The sequence below is a fragment of the Leptonotus elevatus genome, chromosome 19, assembly GCF_054856555.1.
Source record: "Leptonotus elevatus isolate MCC_2025b chromosome 19, RoL_Lele_1.0, whole genome shotgun sequence".
Taxonomy (NCBI): domain Eukaryota; kingdom Metazoa; phylum Chordata; class Actinopteri; order Syngnathiformes; family Syngnathidae; genus Leptonotus; species Leptonotus elevatus.
This window is the reverse complement of record NC_141257.1, coordinates 4,206,419-4,226,904: the sequence shown is the minus strand read 5'-3', so window position 1 is coordinate 4,226,904 and position 20,486 is coordinate 4,206,419. Positions and strand designations below refer to the sequence as shown.

The window sequence follows — 20,486 nt, the reverse complement described above, 5'->3', positions numbered from 1 at the left end:
TTTTTATTTTTATTTTTTTATTTTTTATTATTATTATTTTTTTTATTTATTTGCATTTATTTATTTATTTATTTATTCATTTATTATTTTTATTTTTATTTTATTTTTTATTTTTATTTTTATTTTTATTTTTATTTTTATTTTTATTTTTATTTGCATTTTTATTTTTATTTTTATTTTTATTTTTATTTTTATTTTTATTTGCATTTATTTATTTATTTATTTATTCATTTATTATTATTATTATTATTATTATTATTATTATTATTATTTTTAATTTTATTTTTATTTTTATTTTTATTTTTATTTTTATTTTTATTTGCATTTTTATTTTTATTTTTATTTTTATTTGCATTTTTATTTTTATTTTTATTTTTATTTTTATTTTTATTTTTATTTTTATTTTTATTTTTATTTTTATTTTTATTTTTATTTTTATTTGCATTTTTATTTTTATTATTATTTTTAATTATTTTTAATTAAAAAATTTTTTTAACCCAAATTAAGCTATTGCTGACACAAGTGTTTTTAGAGTGTGACAGAAATTTTGGACACAGCACAACTTAAGATAATGCAATTTTTGTGCGTGTGTAATTTCCTATTATAGAAACACTTTTTCTGCGGGGTGGGGGTGGGGATGGTTTTATAATATTATTATTATTATTATTTTTAATTTTATTTTTATTTTTATTTTTATTTTTATTTGCATTTTTATTTTTATTTTTATTTTTATTTTTATTTGCATTTTTATTTTTATTTTTATTTTTATTTTTATTTTTATGTGCATTTATTTATTTATTTATTTATTCATTTATTATTATTATTATTATTATTATTATTTTTAATTTTATTTTTATTTTTATTTTTATTTTTATTTTTATTTTTATTTTTATTTTTATTTGCATTTATTTATTTATTTATTCATTTATTATTATTATTATTATTATTTTTAATTTTATTTTTATTTTTATTTTTATTTTTATTTTGCATTTTTATTTTTATTTTTATTTTTGCATTTATTTATTTATTTATTTATTCATTTATTATTATTATTATTATTATTATTTTTAATTTTATTTTTATTTTTATTTTTATTTTTATTTTTATTTTTATTTTTATTTGCATTTTTATTTTTATTTTTATTTTTATTTTTATTTTTATTTTTATTTTTATTTTTATTTTTATTTTTATTTGCATTTTTATTTTTATTTTTATTTTTATTTGCATTTTTATTTTTATTTGCATTTTTATTTTTATTTGCATTTTTATTTTTATTTTTATTTTTATTTTTATTTGCATTTATTTATTTATTTAATTATTCATTTATTATTATTATTATTATTATTATTTTTAATTATTTTTAATTAAATTTTTTTTTTAACCCAAATTAAGCTATTGCTGACACAAGTGTTTTTAGAGTGTGACAGAAATTTTGGACACAGCACAACTTAAGATAATGCAATTTTTGTGCGTGTGTAATTTCCTATTATAGAAACACTTTTTCTGCGGGGTGGGGGTGGGGATGGTTTCCTGTTCACTTACAGTATCATCTGCCGATTTATGGTGAATTAGTGTTTTTATTTTTATTTGCATTTTTATTTTTATTTTTATTTTTATTTGCATTTATTTATTTATTTATTTATTCATTTATTATTATTATTATTATTATTATTATTATTATTATTATTATTTTTAATTTTATTTTTATTTTTATTTTTATTTTTATTTGCATTTTTATTTTTATTTTTATTTTTATTTTTATTTTTATTTTTATTTTTATTTTTATTTTTATTTTTATTTTTATTTTTATTTTTATTTTTATTTTTATTTTTATTTTTATTTGCATTTTTATTTTTATTTTTATTTTTATTTTTATTTTTATTTTTATTTGCATTTTTATTTTTATTTTTATTTTTATTTTTATTTTTATTTTTATTTTTATTTTTATTTGCATTTTTATTTTTATTTTTATTTTTATTTTTATTTTTATTTGCATTTTTATTTTTATTTTTATTTTTATTTTTATTTTTATTTTTATTTTTATTTTTATTTTTATTTTTATTTGCATTTATTTATTTATTTATTTATTTATTCATTTATTATTATTATTATTATTATTATTATTATTATTATTTTTATTTTTATTTTTATTTTTATTTTAATTTTAATTTTTATTTTTATTTTTATTTTTATTTTTATTTTTATTTGCATTTTTATTTTTATTTTTATTTTTATTTGCATTTTTATTTTTATTTTTATTTTTATTTTTATTTGCATTTTTATTTTTATTATTATTTTTATTTGCATTTATTTATTTATTTATTCATTTATTATTATTATTATTATTATTTTTAATTTTATTTTTATTTTTATTTTTATTTTTATTTTGCATTTTTATTTTTATTTTTATTTTTGCATTTATTTATTTATTTATTTATTCATTTATTATTATTATTATTATTATTATTTTTAATTTTATTTTTATTTTTATTTTTATTTTTATTTTTATTTTTATTTTTATTTGCATTTTTATTTTTATTTTTATTTTTATTTTTATTTTTATTTTTATTTTTATTTTTATTTTTATTTTTATTTTTATTTTTATTTTTATTTGCATTTTTATTTTTATTTTTATTTTTATTTGCATTTTTATTTTTATTTGCATTTTTATTTTTAATTGCATTTTTATTTTTATTTTTATTTTTATTTTTATTTGCATTTATTTATTTATTTAATTATTCATTTATTATTATTATTATTATTATTATTTTTAATTATTTTTAATTAAATTTTTTTTTTAACCCAAATTAAGCTATTGCTGACACAAGTGTTTTTAGAGTGTGACAGAAATTTTGGACACAGCACAACTTAAGATAATGCAATTTTTGTGCGTGTGTAATTTCCTATTATAGAAACACTTTTTCTGCGGGGTGGGGGTGGGGATGGTTTCCTGTTCACTTACAGTATCATCTGCCGATTTATGGTGAATTAGTGTTTTTATTTTTATTTGCATTTTTATTTTTATTTTTATTTTTATTTGCATTTATTTATTTATTTATTTATTCATTTATTATTTTTATTTTTATTTTATTTTTTAGTTTTATTTTTATTTTTATTTTTATTTGCATTTATTTATTTATTTATTTATTCATTTATTATTATTATTATTATTATTATTATTTTTAATTTTATTTTTATTTTTATTTTTATTTTTATTTTTATTTTTATTTTTATTTTTATTTTTATTTTTATTTTTATTTTTATTTGCATTTTTATTTTTATTTTTATTTTTATTATTATTTTATTTTATTTTATTTATTTTTTTTAACCCAAATTAAGCTATTGCTGACACAAGTGTTTTTAGAGTGTTACAGAAATTTTGGACACAGCACAACTTAAGATAATGCAATTTTTGTGCGTGTGTAATTTCCTATTATAGAAACACTTTTTCTGCGGGGTGGGGGTGGGGATGGTTTCCTGTTCACTTACAGTATCATCTGCCGATTTATGGTGAATTAGTGTTTTTATTTTTATTTGCATTTTTATTTTTATTTTTATTTTTATTTGCATTTATTTATTTATTTATTTATTAATTTATTATTTTTATTTTTATTTTTATTTTTATTTTTATTTGCATTTTTATTTTTATTTTTATTTTTATTTTTATTTTTATTTGCATTTGCATTTTTATTTTTATTTTTATTTTTATTTTTATTTTTATTTTTATTTTTATTTTTATTTTTATTTTTATTTTTATTTGCATTTATTTATTTATTCATTTATTATTTTTAATTTTATTTTTATTTTTATTTTTATTTTTATTTTTTTTTTATTTTTTATTTTTATAAATAAATAATAAATGAATAAATAAATAAATAAATAAATAAATGCAAATAAAAATAAAAATAAAAATAATAAATGAATAAGATTAAGAAAGATTTTTATTTTTATTTTTATTTTTATTTTTATTTTTATTTTTATTTTTATTTTTATTTTTATTTTTATTTTTATTTTTATTTTTATTTGCATTTATTTATTTATTTATTTATTCATTTATTATTATTATTATTATTATTATTTTTAATTATTTTTAATTAAAAAAAATTTTTAACCCAAATTAAGCTATTGCTGACACAAGTGTTTTTAGAGTGTGACAGAAATTTTGGACACAGCACAACTTAAGATAATGCAATTTTTGTGCGTGTGTAATTTCCTATTATAGAAACACTTTTTCTGCGGGGTGGGGGTGGGGATGGTTTCCTGTTCACTTACAGTATCATCTGCCGATTTATGGTGAATTAGTGTTTTTATTTTTATTTGCATTTTTATTTTTATTTTTATTTTTATTTGCATTTATTTATTTATTTATTTATTCATTTATTATTATTATTATTATTATTATTATTATTATTATTTTTAATTTTATTTTTATTTGCATTTGCATTTTTATTTTTATTTTTATTTTTATTTTTATTTTTATTTTTATTTTTATTTTTATTTGCATTTATTTATTTATTCATTTATTATTTTTAATTTTATTTTTATTTTTATTTTTATTTTTATTTTTATTTTTATAAATAAATAATAAATGAATAAATAAATAAATAAATAAATAAATAAAAATAAAAATAAAAATAAAAATAAAAATAAAAATAAAAATAAAAATAAAAATAAAAATAATAAATGAATAAGATTAAGAAAGATTTTTATTTGCATTTTTATTTTTATTTTTATTTTTATTTTTATTTGCATTTTTATTTTTATTTTTATTTTTATTTTTATTTTTATTTTTATTTTTATTTGCATTTTTATTTTTATTTTTATTTTTATTTTTATTTTTATTTTTATTTTTATTTTTATTTTTATTTTTATTTGCATTTTTATTTTTATTTTTATTTTTATTTTTATTTTTATTTTTATTTGCATTTTTATTTTTATTTTTATTTTTATTTTTATTTTTATTTGCATTTTTATTTTTATTTTTATTTTTATTTTTATTTTTATTTTTATTTTTATTTTTATTTTTATTTGCATTTTTATTTTTATTTTTATTTTTATTTTTATTTTTATTTTTATTTTTATTTTTATTTTTATTTTTATTTTTATTTTTATTTTTATTTTTATTTGCATTTTTATTTTTATTTTTATTTTTATTTTTATTTTTATTTTTATTTTTATTTGCATTTTTATTTTTATTTTTATTTTTATTTTTATTTTTATTTTTATTTTTATTTTTATTTTTATTTTTATTTTTATTTTTATTTTTATTTTTATTTTTATTTGCATTTATTTATTTATTTATTTATTTATTCATTTATTATTATTATTATTATTATTATTTTTTATTTTTATTTTTTTATTTTTTTTTTTTTTTGCATTTATTTATTTATTTATTTATTCATTTATTATTATTATTATTATTATTATTTTTAATTATTTTTAATTAAAAAATTTTTTTAACCCAAATTAAGCTATTGCTGACACAAGTGTTTTTAGAGTGTGACAGAAATTTTGGACACAGCACAACTTAAGATAATGCAATTTTAACACTTTTTCTGCGGGGTGGGGGTGGGGATGGTTTCCTGTTCACTTACAGTATCATCTGTCGATTTATGGTGAATTTTTATTTTTATTTTTATTTGCATTTTTATTTTTAATTTTATTTTTATTTTTATTTTTATTTTTATTTTTATTTTTATTTTTATTTGCATTTATTTATTTATTTATTTATTCATTTATTATTTTTAATTTTATTTTTATTTTTATTTTTATTTTTATTTTTATTTTTATTTTTATTTTTATTTTTATTTTTATTTTTATTTGCATTTATTTATTTATTTTTTATTCATTTATTATTTTTATTTTTATTTTTATTTTTATTTTTATTTTTATTTTTATTTTTATTTTTATTTTTATTTTTATTTTTATTTTCATTTTTATTTTTATTTTTATTTTTATTTGCATTTATTTATTTATTTATTTATTAATTTATTATTTTTATTTTTATTTTTATTTTTATTTTTATTTTTATTTTTATTTTTATTTTTATTTTTATTTTTATTTTTATTTATTTATTTATTTATTTATTTATTCATTTATTATTTATTTATAAAAATAAAAATAAAAATAAAAATAAAAATAAAAATAAAAATAAAAATAAAAATAAAATTAAAAATAATAAATTAATAAATAAATAAATAAATAAATGCAAATAAAAATAAAAATAAAAATAAAAATAAAAATAAAAATAAAAATGCAAATGCAAATAAAAATAAAAATAAAAATAAAAATAAAAATAAAAATAAAAATAAAAATAATAAATAAATAAATAAATAAATGCAAATAAAAATAAAAATAAAAATAAAAATAAAAATAAAAATAAAAATGCAAATAAAAATAAAAATAAAAATAAAAATGCAAATAAAAATAAAAATAAAAATAAAAATAAAAATAAAAATAAAAATAAAATTAAAAATAATAATAATAATAATAATAATAATAATAATAATAATAAATGAATAAATAAATAAATAAATAAATGCAAATAAAAATAAAAATAAAAATAAAAATAAAAATAAAAATAAAAACACTAATTCACCATAAATCCGCAGATGATACTGTAAGTGAACAGGAAACCATCCCCACCCCCACCCCGCAGAAAAAGTGTTTCTATAATAGGAAATTACACACGCACAAAAATTGCATTATCTTAAGTTGTGCTGTGTCCAAAATTTCTGTAACACTCTAAAAACACTTGTGTCAGCAATAGCTTAATTTGGGTTAAAAAAAATTTTTAATTAAAAATAATTAAAAATAATAATAATAATAATAATAATAAATGAATAAATAAATAAATAAATAAATGCAAATAAAAATAAAAATAAAAATAAAAATAAAAATAAAAATAAAAATAAAAATAAAAATAAAAATAAAAATAAAAATGCAAATAAAAATAAAAATAAAAATAAAAATAAAAATAAATTTCATTTATTATTATTATTATTATTATTATTTTTAATTTTATTTTTATTTTTATTTTTATTTTTACGTCCGTGCCACCTTGTCCATCTTGAAACCGTTCAGCTTCTGGTTCACCTCCTCCGCCATCTTAAAGCACACAAAGTATGGACAGGCTTTATTATTATTATTATAAATAACCGCCACTAAAATAAGGTAAAACTCACATGGACACGTTTTAAAGTTACGCGTCTGCTCTGTGATTGGTTTAAATCCACGTCACATGATGTATGGGGGCCATGTTGTCTACATTTTGCACTTTTGGCAAAAAAAATCATGTTGGTGGCTTCAGGCTGTCTTTAATCTGTTATGTATATTTTTGTTAATGGGTAGATGTCACGGACTTCCGAAAGTTGATGGGTGAAAACCCGGAAGTCGGAAGTCCAGTCTCCTCCGTGGCATTTGTCCATTATATCCATTATATTGCGCTCTAGCCTTAAGAGGTACTTATCAATTATGAAGCAAATGAATGCTAATGGGGTAATTTACCACATCTAATTTACATATATTTTACATCATTTAATTTAGTAGTCTGCACGAACCCATTTTGTCCACTAGAGTTCAGTCTCGTCGTATGCTTTGAGTAGCGTTGTAACTGAAGGGGCCTAATGCTGCCTCCATACTCAGTAATGTGATATAATGTAATATGTCAGACTGGACCCCCACCATGTCTGCCAGATGGTTAAGTCCCAGTGTGAAGTTGTGTCTCCCCAACAAGACTTCCCGGTTGTGTCCGAGCACCATTTCCACATTCTTCTCCCACACGGCTCTCCTGAAGGCAGCCTCAGTCTAAGAAACGAGATCAAACACAGGTTCAGATCCAGCATAAGAATATGTCTAATATGATGCATCGGTCCAACCACCTGGTTCTGGTAGACCTTGGCATGCTGGAGGGTCCACCTGTGCCACGCCTCGTCAAAAAGGGTCGAGTGGATGGGAATCAGCGGCCCCAAAAGCAGCACTGCGCATAAGATGTACATCCTGCAAAAGTGTAGTTTAACGTTTATTACTTTTTCTATCATTGCATTTGTGCGTTTATTTATTTCCATCATATCTTCAGCATTGCCATTTTGAATTGGGCACGCAATGACACACATTGTCCAAATCTAATGAGATAATGAAGATAATAACAATTTAATCAAGCTGCAGCCTACACAACCACAATTATATATATTGTGCTCAGTTAAAACGACGATAACATAAGCTAAGCTTAGTTTCAATAAAAATAAAAAGTACAAATAGTAATGGAAATGTAAACAACGATGACGTCGTTTTTTTTTTTAAGCTCACAATATTTGGATGCTAAAATGGAGAACTGCGCTGCATCATACTGACATTCGTCATTTGGTTACCTTTATTAGAGTCCGCTTCTCGTGTTTTGTCTTGTCACAGAACCCAACACAAGATGTCTGTTCCCACACTCAAGCTCATGCCTCATTGCCTCTTGTCTTTTCTTTTCTTTTCAATTTTCCAGCATATGGTCGCCACTCTGACCCGTCATGTGAATCTCATTTACAAGCACTCCAAAATAGAATGCGGGGGTGGAAGTGACAAAGAGGAGAAACTACTATGTTAAACGTTGGGTCGCATGGGGCACTAGTGGTTAGAAAGTCTGCCTCACAGTCAAGAGTTCTGGGTTGGAATCTCATGTCTGGAGTTCGCAGGTTTTCCTTGTGCTTGCCTGTATTTTTTTTTTCTCGGTTCATTCTAAAAACAAAGACTCCAAAAAGAAGACCTTACTAGGGTGCTTTACTGCTTACTAATGACAATGAAGGCATGGTTACGCAACGACTGCCGGTGGATTCAGGGCCACGCCTCCCGAACCAAATCCGGCCGGGTCCCCCGGAAGTAGCAGATGGCCGAGTTGCTGACTCAGCGCCGACTCTGCGGTGGCATTCACACATCATTAGGTACACCTGCATCGTCTCATCTTTGATGCACTTATGTAATGTAGTTTGTTATTATTATATAATACACAAATGATAATGCATACAAAAATGTATACTATTCACAGGAGAGCAATGTTGAATTGAGGTGATGAGCTTCATTTTGTCAGGCGTTAACAGTGTCGACGGTATTTAAAAAAAAAAAAAATGCTGCCATCTTGTGGCAATTTCAAACTTTACATTTTTCGCAGTTCATGTTATAAACAATTCTGACATGCAACCTCTGCTTTATGAGCCCATATGCAACCCGCCATATTGTTTGATCCGGCCTTCTGTGCCATTTTAACTCATTCGCTGCCATTGACGGCTTAATATTTTATATAATAAATATTTTAAACTTTTTCTAGAAAAAAGTTTGTATTGTACATTTAGAACGGATATAAAATTTGAGGGTTAACTATTGAAGTCATGTGATTAACTACAATTAAAAAATGTAATTGCCTGACGACCTCATTTTTAATAATCTTTTCTTTTTTTAAATAATCTTTTTTCAAAAAGGCGATTATTATTATTTTTTTATTGTTATTAATCGCATGACTTCAATAGTTAACACATTATTAATCACACATTTTATATCTGGTCTAAATGTACAATATCCCCCCCCCCCCCTAGGTTTTCATACTCTTGTTAACAAAAGTGGGAAAAAATGTTAAACTAATAGAAATAGTTCAAATGAATTTTTGACGTCTATAGCCGTCAATGGCAGTAAATGAGTTCATGTCAAATATCTTCCACAAAAAGTCCCGAAATGCTCATAATTTGGCTGACCCGCGCCTGCCTCCGCACATCCAACCTTGGACCGAGGCCACCAGGCAGTACATATAATCTCTCAGTTTCTCCTCCTCCATCGTTGTTGCTGCTGCCGCGAGGATGCCGCTTCATTTCCTTGCGGTTTCCTAAAAGGGCAGAAGGTGATTTTCACTTGAATTTCCTTTCATATTTGTTGCGTTTGTAAAGACAGCCTCATCTGAAAATGTCCTTTTTTTTCCCCCCCTTCTCCTTAGCGACAACATGGAGATGGCGTAATCATAGTGACAGGGCATCTGCACTCAAGCACCGGTGAGTCGCAATATCTTATCTTCATGTGCTTTTTCCTTGAGAATATTGCAGCGCACCTGAAGACTGTTTCGGCGAGCGGGTTCATGTTTGCTGAATATGCGAGTTAATTTGAGTCCTGAACGAGGAAAATATATAAATATATTTTAAAACGTGTTTCTAATACTTCTAGGTAAGGTCAAAATATTTGTCATAAATATTGCAGTAAGATTTGATCAATATATTTTAAGTTATTGCATCTTTTTATCATTTATTATTGTTTAATTTGATGTTGACATAGAGCTGTTATTCTTCCTTAGTTGCTACATTAGCAGTTCAAATGTTATAATATTTATTTTAATATTGCAATAGCATTTGATAGTTTATTTTAAAACACAATTTGAATTGTAATTATTTTATTAATTTCAGTTGGCGTCGAAGCGCAATACATGTAAGAACTGTTTTTCCATACTTTGTTACATTTGTTGACATGAGAGGCAACATTTTTGTATAATTGTAATGATATTATAGTAGTAACTGATAAATAAGTATTATTTTAAAGTCATTGTGCAGTGTGTGTTTCATTATTTTGGGAACTTATTTAATTTTATGTCGATATCAAGTAGATTATTTGCCTATGCTAGTATCTCAAATATTTATGTATAAAAAAAAGTTTTAATTCTAATTTTTTTTTTTTAATAAATTTGGGTTACCTTTGCTACCAGTCGTAGCAAAAATATTCTTTATATTATTCAATATAAAAAATACCAGCTGTCATTTTAATTAAATATATATATTTTTAATTGATTTTGATGAATTGTCAAAATCATACAGCACAGGTGTCAAACTCGAGGCCTGGGGGGCCAGATCCGACCCACCACATCATTTTATGTGGCCCGCCAAGGCAAATTCTTGGCGTCGAATTTGTGTTTCTTGCAAGAATTTTTGGTTACCAATCCCCCGTTTAAAATAAATGTAATAATATTAGATTTTTTTTTTTTTTTTTTTTTACTTAACTCTGATTTCTAGTTGTTTTGTTGTGTAAATCCATTTATGATGTTGTTCTGACTTGTGTGCACTTTTGGTTTGGTGCAGCCTTCTCCCATGCAGGCAGACCGCCGCCACCCAGTGCGGTGGGGGGCTTTCTGCGTTGTGGCTGCCGGCTTGGCGTTGACATCACAAGCGTTGGGGTCGTGCCCTCACTCCTGCCGCTGTGACGCAGCCGCGTCTACCGCCGACTGCGCTTACGCCCGACTCGCCGCCGTGCCCCAGCGCCTCCCGCCGGATTTGTCCGGACTCAACCTGAGCCACAACGCCATCCGGATCCTGGCACCTGAGCCATTGGCGGCTTTGACGCGACTGGAAGACTTGGATTTGAGCGACAACCTCCTGGCGTACATCCACGCTGACGCCTTCCTGGGTCTGCGGAGCTTGTCGGAGCTCCGCGTGGCTCGCAACCGCCTGAAGGTGCTTCCAGTCGGCGCTTTCGCCGGCTTGTCGATGCTCCGGCTGCTGGACGTGAGCGGCAACGAGATCCTCGGCTTCCTGGATTTCACCTTCCGAGACTTGGCCGGCTTGAGCGTTCTGAAAGCGCTGCACAATGACGTTGTCTTCGTCTCCCGCCAGGCCTTCGCGGGCTTAACCGACCTGCGGCAACTCCACCTGGACGCCCGCAATCTCACCTCAGTGCCCACTGAGTCTTTTTCGCACCTCGCCGGGTTGACCGTTTTACATCTGCACCGTCTTGATTCCACCGTGTTGCCAAACTATGCTTTCCTCGGCCTGGCACATCTGAAGGAACTCGCCATCTCTGATTGGCCCAGACTGGAGACGTTATCCACAAACAGCCTGGTTGGCCTCAATCTTACGTCCCTGACGATTCGAAACTGCAACCTGACCGCAGTCCCTTACCACGCTTTACATCACCTCGTCTATCTTGTGCACCTCGACTTGTCTTGGAACCCGATTGGCGACATTCAAGGCAATCAGCTCAGGGGCCTGCTCAGGCTCGAAGAGTTCCTCCTCGTTGGGGGACGGTTGCGATTCGTCGAAATGACGGCGTTTTACGGTTTGGCATGTCTGCGCCTGCTCAACGTGTCGGGAAACCTCCTGAGCACCCTGGAAGAGGGCGTTTTCCAATCGCCGGGTGCCCTCCGACGTCTCGGATTGGACGGGAACCCGCTGGCCTGCGACTGCCGCCTGCTCTGGCTGGCGCGCCGACGTTCATCGCTAGACTTCGGCGAAAGCCCGCCGGCGTGCGGCGCTTTAGCTCCATGGAATTTCCTGGACTGTACCGCAGAGGAAATGGCGGAACTGCTCACGTGCCGGCCCCCTCGCATCCAACCGCGCCAACCCAACCTGGTGAGTGTGGAGCAGGGACACACGGCGGCGTTGCACTGCAATGCGGAAGGCCAGCCCGCGCCATCTGTCACCTGGCTCGACCCCAAGCGGAGAGCTTTAACGGACGCGGGTAGGATACGAACGGTCGTCAACGGCTCGCTGGAGGTCCGCTACGCGCAACCGCTGGACGCCGGCACCTACCGTTGCGTGGCATCTAACGCGGCGGGAAACGACACGTGGCCTATTGAGCTGCTCGTCCGAACCCTTTCCAAGAAGAAGCCCTTTCACCTCAAAAGCTGGCTCGCGGCCTTGCCTTCTTCTTCGCAGCCACCGTTCGACGTGAAGACGCTGCTGATCGCGGCATCCATCGGCTTCCTGTCGTTTTTCAGCTCCGTCAGCCTGTGCTTTATCGCCATCTTCTTTTGGAGTAAAGGTAAAGGGCAGATAAAGCACACCGCCAACATTTCATACGTGCCCCGCAGCGCTGCCGCCAGCAATAATGGCGGCGCCGGCAACTACGCGGAGACGAGCAGGTTCACAATGAAGCTGATGTAAACAATTATGTGAATAAAGTTCTTTTTTTCAAGTTGAAAGCCGAAAGTTGAGTTTTGCCATGATCATTTGACTACTCTTTTGAGGGGGGTGTACAAATAAACAACTAAAATCATTTGGTAGCACAACTGTGCACATATAAAAAAAAGGGATTTGTGCTAATACTGACTGCAATTTTGAAATGTTCATAATTCCTTCCACCTCACCGAGGCCTCGGTTCCAGCTGAAGAAAGAGGGCCCAGAAAGCCAAATAGAAACTTGCAGTGTACACTCCAGCTCACTTATTAAATGTATGGAAATATAATAGTATAGTAAATGCTCAGTGGCCCAGGTAAAAATGGCCCGCGGGCCAAAATTTGCCCACCCTTGTTTTAGAGCAACGTTCATTCACATGCATCATTCACAGTTCATGAGACTTCAACAGCCTGCATGCATGCAAAGCAACCAGTGAGTGCTAATTGGAACACATTATGCATGTAAAAGTCAACGTTATATTCCTTAAACCAAAGTAGCTTTGGTTTGTTTTTAAATGTAATCATATGTATAATCATGCAAGCCAAAAACAAACAATTCATATTTTCTCGACAAAGGTGAATGTAACCTCGTATTATGTACAATTTATATTTTTAATACTTATTTTATTTCAACTTTGTCTGGTAATGATTGATGTAATCACGTTCAAAATCCAATAAAGTATTTAAAAACTTTTTAAAATGTGTCTTTTTTTTTAGGCGATTGACGCGCATTCCTTGTATTCCAAAATAAAATAACTTTACGCTCATTCTTCAGCTATCACGACGGAAATACACGAGCTAAATAAGTTTTACATAGATCACTATATTTTAATACATTGTATGTTTGAAAGTTGACGTTTTCTGATAAATTGAATCATTTAAGTGGTTACTGTGTCCAATTTAATTTGGCATCACATTATTTTGAAAACAAATTATCTTTAACCGGATGTACACATGCTAACCCGGAAAAAATAACGGCTACTAGCAAATGGAAGCTAATGTTAGCCGACAGCGACAAACTATAATTGCCATTTTTGAATCATTCGCTGACTGAAAACATCTCAAAACCGTTTATTGGAATGTAGCTGTGAACCCATAGATATGAAAAGATAGTTTTACGGACTCGAGACGGTACGACATTTTTAAGAAATACATTTGACGCTAGCGCACCCCGCTAATCAACACACCCGACGGATAGCTTTGGTACTTTTGTTTGCTATTAATGCAGAAAATGAGTCTTGCAGTTCACCGCGAGCCCCGAAAGACTGCGGGGAATCGCATGTCCAAGTTGTTGGACGCCGAGGAAGAAGATGAGTTCTACAAGACCACTTACGGAGGCTTCAACGATGTAAGGTGTTATTATTGATGGTGAACTAATCATTAGAAACACATTAGAGCTGGAATATATGGCCCTAAAATAGTATTTTAAAACAAAGCTCCCTCTGTTAGTAGAAAAATGAAATCACGTGATTAAAAAACTGTTTGCTTTTTTTTTCTTTCATATTTTCATTGCAAACACGCGGTTACTCTAATTTTAGGACTTATTTAACTTCCAACCACGCCCCCATGAGGATGTTTAGTGTATCTAATGTTGGTTAGAATGAAACTAATGACAAGGGTATCTTTAATTAATGTGTGTTTTCTTGTCTAAACTTTTTTCTTTTTGGATTTTATTTTTTATCTCACCTACAAGGAATCCGGAGATGATGAGTACCACGAAGATCACTCGGACACAGAGGATGAGGTGGACAGCGATTTTGACATCGACGAGGGGGACGAGCCGGACAGCGCCCAGGAGGACGACGCACCTCGGAGGAAGAGTCGAGTTGTTACTAAAGCGTATAAGGTGGACAAGTGGTTCTTGAACTTTTTACACCAAAAAATCATGACCAGTAAAACAACTTACTATATTTAAAAAAAAAATGGACACTGCTCCTCTTTTATGCTATCTTTTTGTGCGTCCCATACAGGAGCCCGTGAAGGTGGCAAAGCCCAAGCCCAAACCCAAAAGACCCTCGGAGGAAACAAAAAAGACAGAGAGAAAACCCAAAGCGGAACTCAAGCGTAGGATCCCGCAAGAATTTCAAGACTATGGCGGTAAAACCTCCCACCATTTCCTCGACACTTTTTCACACGTCAACAAAGAGAACATGATTCAGCGCCTTGAAAAAGCTCCTAAAACAGCTACTTGTCTCTTGTAGCCCGCAAGTCCGTGCGCCAGTCCACCAGCGAGCACACCCGCAAGACCAACCTGCGACTGCAAGAGCGCCAGGATGCCCCACGGCGCCGCAGGGGGGCTCACCGAGACCGGCCCCTCACCCAAGAGGAGCTGCTGGCCGAGGCCAAGATCACCGCTGAGCTCAACATTCGATCACTTGGTATCAACTTTTTTTTATTTTTAATATATATATGTTCAAGTGAGGAGAGGAGCTTCATTTAGTAAGGCCATAGCCATGTCTTAAAGAAAAGTTTGGTTTGCTGCCATCTTGTGGCAGCTATAAGCAATTAAAAAACCTTTTTGAGCGGCTGGTGTCAATTACTGCCGAATCAATTATTTATCTTTTTACAATAACTTTTGACTCTCCGTGTAGAAAATTACGAGCGTCTGGAAGCGGACAAGAAGAAGCAAGTCCACAAGAAGCGCCGCTTCGAGGGACCCTCCATCCGCTACCACTCCGTGCTGATGCCCCTCGTCTCGCCGGCGCTTCTCAAAGAGGAGAACGTAGACGTGGAAGGGTACGTCTGCGACGCTGACCTGGCTGATTTATTTATTTTATATTTTTTGCTAATCTGCTCACCGGAAGCAATTTTGTTGGAGATGCTTTGAGCGGTTAATCCCTTTTTATATCATAATATTATAAAAACAACAATATATGACTGCTTATGTAATTTGACTGCGGACATTTTTCGTTTGTTGAAATAGATTCTGGCCAGTTGGGTTGAGTATTAAGTGACACATCTGCTGTGTACCCCATTTGAAATAGTCCTTAAAAATGAAATGTATTTCATATATGTACATTTTTTATAAAGTCAGTATGGAAGTGAAACAATTTCTTCTTTTTTTTTTCCTGAAGGTTGGACCAGGACGTCCCTACGACAGCGCCGCCGAATCCCGCCACGCCGTCCCAGCAGCCCGCCGGCGGCCTCTGCTCGCGGACCTTCATAACGTTCAGCGACGACGAGGCCTTCGAATGCGCGTTCCCGCCCAGCGCTCAGGCAAGTCCGCAGGTCCCCGTACAGGAAATCTGCCCCGTCACCCACAAGACGGCGCTGTACCGGGACCCGGTCACCGACATCCCGTACGCCAACGCCAGGGCCTTCCGCATCATCCGGGAGGCCTACCGTAAGTATGTGGCCGTTCACGGGTTCCCCAACGCCTCGGGAGGGATGACGGGACGGGACGCGGCGTCGAGAAGCGCGCGTCACAGGATGGCGGCCAAGCAGAGCGCGCTCGCCACGTAAATGGGTTTATTTGTATTTCATTATGGGAACGCGACATCCACAAAAACTGCACAATGGACGGGGGATTTATTCCGTAGGTTAATTCCTGGAACTGCAACTCCAAATTGAGTGGATTAAAGCCTTGGGACTCTTTCTGCCATTCTCTCTCTCTTTTTGTTTTGTTTACTTTCAATAGACTGCCCCTTTTGTACTGTGAAAATGGGAATTTTTCAAACAAATAAAATTTGAAATAATTTATATGACAATTTTCACACTACTCTGCAGCTGTAGTTCACGTGACACATGGTGCTACTTTTCACTTCATTCAAAGCATGCAGCAACAATTCCCCCCCACCCCCCCTGTAATTTTCTACTAGTTTGCCTCACTACTGAACTAGTGTGCACTCGCACTACAGCATGGGTGTCAGACTCATTTTTGTTTTGGGCCACATTGATGTTAGGGTTTCCCTCAGAGGGCCTTTATAACTGTATACATGTTTAATTGTCATTATTTTTATTTTCTTTAAAAATCAGAAGTCCGGGATAATACTGCAGTTCTTCAAGTTACTGTAAAAAGGTGTTTTACAATTTCTGACGGTTTTGATTTATTACATATGACAATGGTGACATTTTGGTGGATTTGAGCAAGAATCAAGGAAGTTGATGCACAAAATTAGCTTTTTTGCGGGCCATATAAAATGATGTGGGAGTCCGGATTTGGCCCCTGGGCCTGAGTTTGACTGCTTGCACAGCAGTAATCATAACCAAGCCCGGCTGCTAATAGCAAAAATCTTTGAAGATGGTGCCAAATCACTACTTTTCTATTTTGGGAGCTCTTCCCCTCACTTCAATATAGTTCCTTGACACCATGGTGCCACAGGATCGTACCAAAGCGCTACTTTTCTATTAGGGCTTTGCCGCCATCTTGTGGCAACTTTGAACATTTTTGAAAGAGCACAAGTTTTAAAAAAATTTTTGTCAACAAATAACTTGAAAATGTCCACCGACTGTCACCCTGATAACGAATGATGAAAATGTGATGAGGATGGATTGTTTTGTTGACATTACCAAGCCGAATGTTCCGTCGCTGGCTTGTGATGATGCAAATGAGGCGGGTGAAGGCGAGCTCGTCTTTCCTCTCAGATGATGGTGGCAATGATTGTAAAGAACTTCTCGTCACGGTGACAGAACAAAAAGAAATCCCGCGGCCAGCTTGGCTAATTGATTCGTTGTGCTGTGACAGCGCAGCGCCGGCGCAATTATCATCATCATCATCATCATCATCTTGCTGTGTGTTGCTGTAACATGAATTAGATGAATGGAAAACACTGCAAAGCACAAACACTTTGACTTTAAATATGAGCAGGTTTAGTACAATGTTTCCTTCAAGTTAATAACATTTGGAGTTCAACATTATTTTTGGAAAAAACAGTGTGTTAATTCAAATTGCAGTCGCTATTGCAAACACGGCATCCTGATTGATAATGCGTTTGTGGAATATGAGTTAAGCAATAAAATCGACCTGTTTTTGTCCATGCCAGGGGGCGGACATTTTGTCACGTGCTGTGGACTCAAAATCAGCTTGCAAACGTCATATGACCAGACCTAGAAAACAGGTGAGCCGTGATGAATCGTTCCCCGAACCGTTTGGCACTGGGATGCCATTTTTTGAAGTGGCAAAATGGCCGCCCCCTGAGATGGATGTAAACCGGTGGATTTTTCTGCTTTATGCATATTACACAGACGCAACATTAAGCACAATGCCATGTTTGGACTCGTGGGAACACAGAACGTATTGTTAGAAAATAAATACATTTTGACTTGCCTTTGCTTTTTTTATGTTTTAAATTTGGACATAATGCCGTAATTGGTGACATGAGAACGCAACGTGACTTCACTACTCATTTTAGCAAGCATCAAAGCATCAACTACTGTCCGTTTCCTTTTCTTTGTTTTTTTTTTTGTTGTTATTCCTGAAAAAGAATTTGACGAGAAGACAGATCTGGTATTGATCAACCTTTTTGCGTACAAAGGACTTTTGCTGCATTCGAGGAAGGTGGGAATTATAATTTTTCTGACTTCATAGCAGGAAGTATGCACGGGAACGCCCCTTAACTTGGAAATCAAAAGAAAGGATTTATTAATTTTATTTTATTATAACATTAATTTAGTTATTCTCAAAAAGTAACTTTACGTAACCCAACATGATTTTGACTGACTGTGTTAATGTTAACCACGACAACAAACAATTTATCGGCATCGGCTATCTTTGTCGTTTACGTTCGCTTCGAATGCTTTGAGGTCGGAATTGGGTGATTCCAACTCCGATTTCCCACCTTCCTTGAACGCAGCATTAGCCAATGGACTTTGACCACCATTTTGCGGACAAATACCTTTTGGATTTGGACCATCGGTAATTAGTGGCTTTATAGGACTCTCATCAAACGACGATTATTTGGGTCTTCGGTGACGAATGACTTCACTTTAACATAGGAAATATTGTGACTAATGACCCCCCCCCCTCCCCCTTCTATATCAGCAGTTGTGCTTCCCCTAACGGGCCACGTGTTTTTTTTTCCAGTCACAAGCACATTTAATTCTATGAAATTTCACCTTCCAACCACAACACTCAGCTTTCGCCCAACCAAGTAAACACTTGGCAGAACGTTATCCCTCTCTCGTTCTAGTGTGGCAGTTGCCATGGCGACGGAGTGTAGGTGGTGTACTGTGCTGTACTCTCTCTTCCCTTCTACCCCTCCACCCCACCTCCCCCACCCCACCTCCTGTACAATCCTTCTAACCCGCGTCAGTCTCCAGTCATTAAATGGCCACAATTGCCTTTGTGGGACTGTAATTAGATTGCCATACTTGTGCAATGATGAGAATGTCGATAAAATATGTCAAGTGACAGCCATTTAAATTCACTTCAAGATTTGTTTGTATTGTCAATTCAAGCCTTACTTAATGCAGTCTTTTGATGTACCGGTATGTATTAGCCCTTTTTTGTGTCTCAAGGTTTTCTTTCTTTCTCCTTGTTGTCCATGCATGGACTCTCTTTTTTTCTTCTTCTTCTTCTTCTTCTTTTATCCAGGCAAGCTATTCTTTTATCAGTTTCCATGGCGATGCGCATGAGTGAAGGCTCACGTTTGATATAAGAAGGGGGGGGAGAAAAAATAATGCAGCTAACGTGGACCAAGAGGCAGCTTTTATGGACTTGGTGCGAAGATTTAGCGGCGCGAGTGTTTAAAGTTGATGAAAGTAGTGGGCCGTGCTGTCCACACAGCGCGCCCTTCCACTTCTAAAAATACACCCTTGCCCATCATCCAAGTTCTTGTTCTCGTACATGTTTTATATTTATTTATTTGCAGACAAGTGATTCTGTTATCAGTTTCCATGGCGATGTGTGTGTGTGTAGAACACGGCGAGAAAAGAGAGTACGAAAAGAGACGTGTGTCACTTAGTCCTGGTCTATATTTAGGAGCGCTGTCCGACCACTGCCATTGATATCGGTGACGATTTAAAGTGGACTTGTTAGGTGCGAATAAACCCGTCAGCATTCGCTGTCATGGTCGCTACGATGATGCCGTTTACACAGAACAGCCGGGTGGGATAAGGCCACAAAATGATAGGCCGCATCAGAACAGTAACGAGCATTTATCCGCCTTTACTTTTTTTTTCATAGCATCCAGCTAAGGCGGGGTATTGCCTTTTAACTGCGTGCTTTCACACAGCACGGCTGCAATCGGAGAATTTCGTGGCATCTGGTAGTCAAATTTGTTGGACAGGAGAATTAAATGGGGAGTCCATTTTCACATTATGGAATCCCTGTCATGGTTACAGTTTTGATACTACCTCTGAAGGAGGGGAAAAAATGTGTGCCAAAGTAGACTTGGTCATTTTTTGCCATTAGTGGTACAGAGGCAGGATATCGCCCGTGTGGGATGGGTTTGGGTTTGAGGCCTGTGATTTACTTAGCCGTCACCCGCCCTGTTGTGTTGAAAGCAACTGTCACTTTCCAGGAAGTTGCATGTCGCACAGGTTACAGCAATGTCGGCGAGAAATGCGATAACTACCGGATCTTCTGTTACAACTGCTGCGCCAATTTTAGTGTAATTGCCTGAGGAAAATTCCGAGGTCACAT

General features: G+C 31.8%; 3 protein-coding genes across 3 annotated transcripts; 2 read left to right on the top strand and 1 right to left on the bottom strand.

The window, feature by feature from the left end:
* Nucleotides 1-7,036: 7,036 nt before the first annotated feature.
* Nucleotides 7,037-8,795, bottom strand: LOC147157584 (procathepsin L-like). The gene is made up of 4 exons (XM_086062261.1): nt 8,370-8,795; nt 7,881-7,998; nt 7,684-7,806; nt 7,037-7,107 (listed from the first exon to the last, which is right to left on the bottom strand). The coding sequence occupies exons 2-4, from the start codon at nt 7,995-7,997 to the stop codon at nt 7,045-7,047; spliced, it is 303 nt and encodes a 100-aa protein (XP_085918387.1). The 5' UTR covers nt 7,998; nt 8,370-8,795; the 3' UTR covers nt 7,037-7,044.
* A 967-nt stretch (nt 8,796-9,762) lies between these two features.
* LOC147157583 (leucine-rich repeat and immunoglobulin-like domain-containing nogo receptor-interacting protein 1) lies at nt 9,763-13,567 on the top strand. The gene is made up of 3 exons (XM_086062979.1): nt 9,763-9,874; nt 9,968-10,022; nt 11,094-13,567. The coding sequence occupies exon 3, from the start codon at nt 11,103-11,105 to the stop codon at nt 12,891-12,893; it is 1,791 nt and encodes a 596-aa protein (XP_085919105.1). The 5' UTR covers nt 9,763-9,874; nt 9,968-10,022; nt 11,094-11,102; the 3' UTR covers nt 12,894-13,567.
* Nucleotides 13,568-13,883: 316 nt separating this feature from the next.
* On the top strand, nt 13,884-18,785 carry LOC147157582 (vacuolar protein sorting-associated protein 72 homolog). Its single transcript, XM_086062823.1, has 6 exons — nt 13,884-14,252; nt 14,598-14,750; nt 14,875-15,001; nt 15,106-15,282; nt 15,496-15,640; nt 15,979-18,785. The coding sequence occupies exons 1-6, from the start codon at nt 14,127-14,129 to the stop codon at nt 16,364-16,366; spliced, it is 1,116 nt and encodes a 371-aa protein (XP_085918949.1). The 5' UTR covers nt 13,884-14,126; the 3' UTR covers nt 16,367-18,785.
* Nucleotides 18,786-20,486: the final 1,701 nt, after the last annotated feature.

Excerpts from the sequence above, each read along its gene's own strand:
- LOC147157584 (XM_086062261.1), bottom strand. The coding sequence starts at position 7,997 with ATGTACATCTTATGCGCAGTGCTGCTTTTGGGGCCGCTGATTCCCATC. Across the intron at positions 7,807-7,880 it reads CCAAGGTCTACCAGAACCAG|ACTGAGGCTGCCTTCAGGAG; the intron begins GTGGTTGGACCG and ends CTCGTTTCTTAG. Across the intron at positions 7,108-7,683 it reads TTAACCATCTGGCAGACATG|ATGGCGGAGGAGGTGAACCA; the intron begins GTGGGGGTCCAG and ends GTGTGCTTTAAG.
- LOC147157583 (XM_086062979.1), top strand. The coding sequence starts at position 11,103 with ATGCAGGCAGACCGCCGCCACCCAGTGCGGTGGGGGGCTTTCTGCGTT.
- LOC147157582 (XM_086062823.1), top strand. The coding sequence starts at position 14,127 with ATGCAGAAAATGAGTCTTGCAGTTCACCGCGAGCCCCGAAAGACTGCG. Across the intron at positions 14,253-14,597 it reads CTTACGGAGGCTTCAACGAT|GAATCCGGAGATGATGAGTA; the intron begins GTAAGGTGTTAT and ends CTCACCTACAAG. Across the intron at positions 15,002-15,105 it reads AGAATTTCAAGACTATGGCG|CCCGCAAGTCCGTGCGCCAG; the intron begins GTAAAACCTCCC and ends TGTCTCTTGTAG.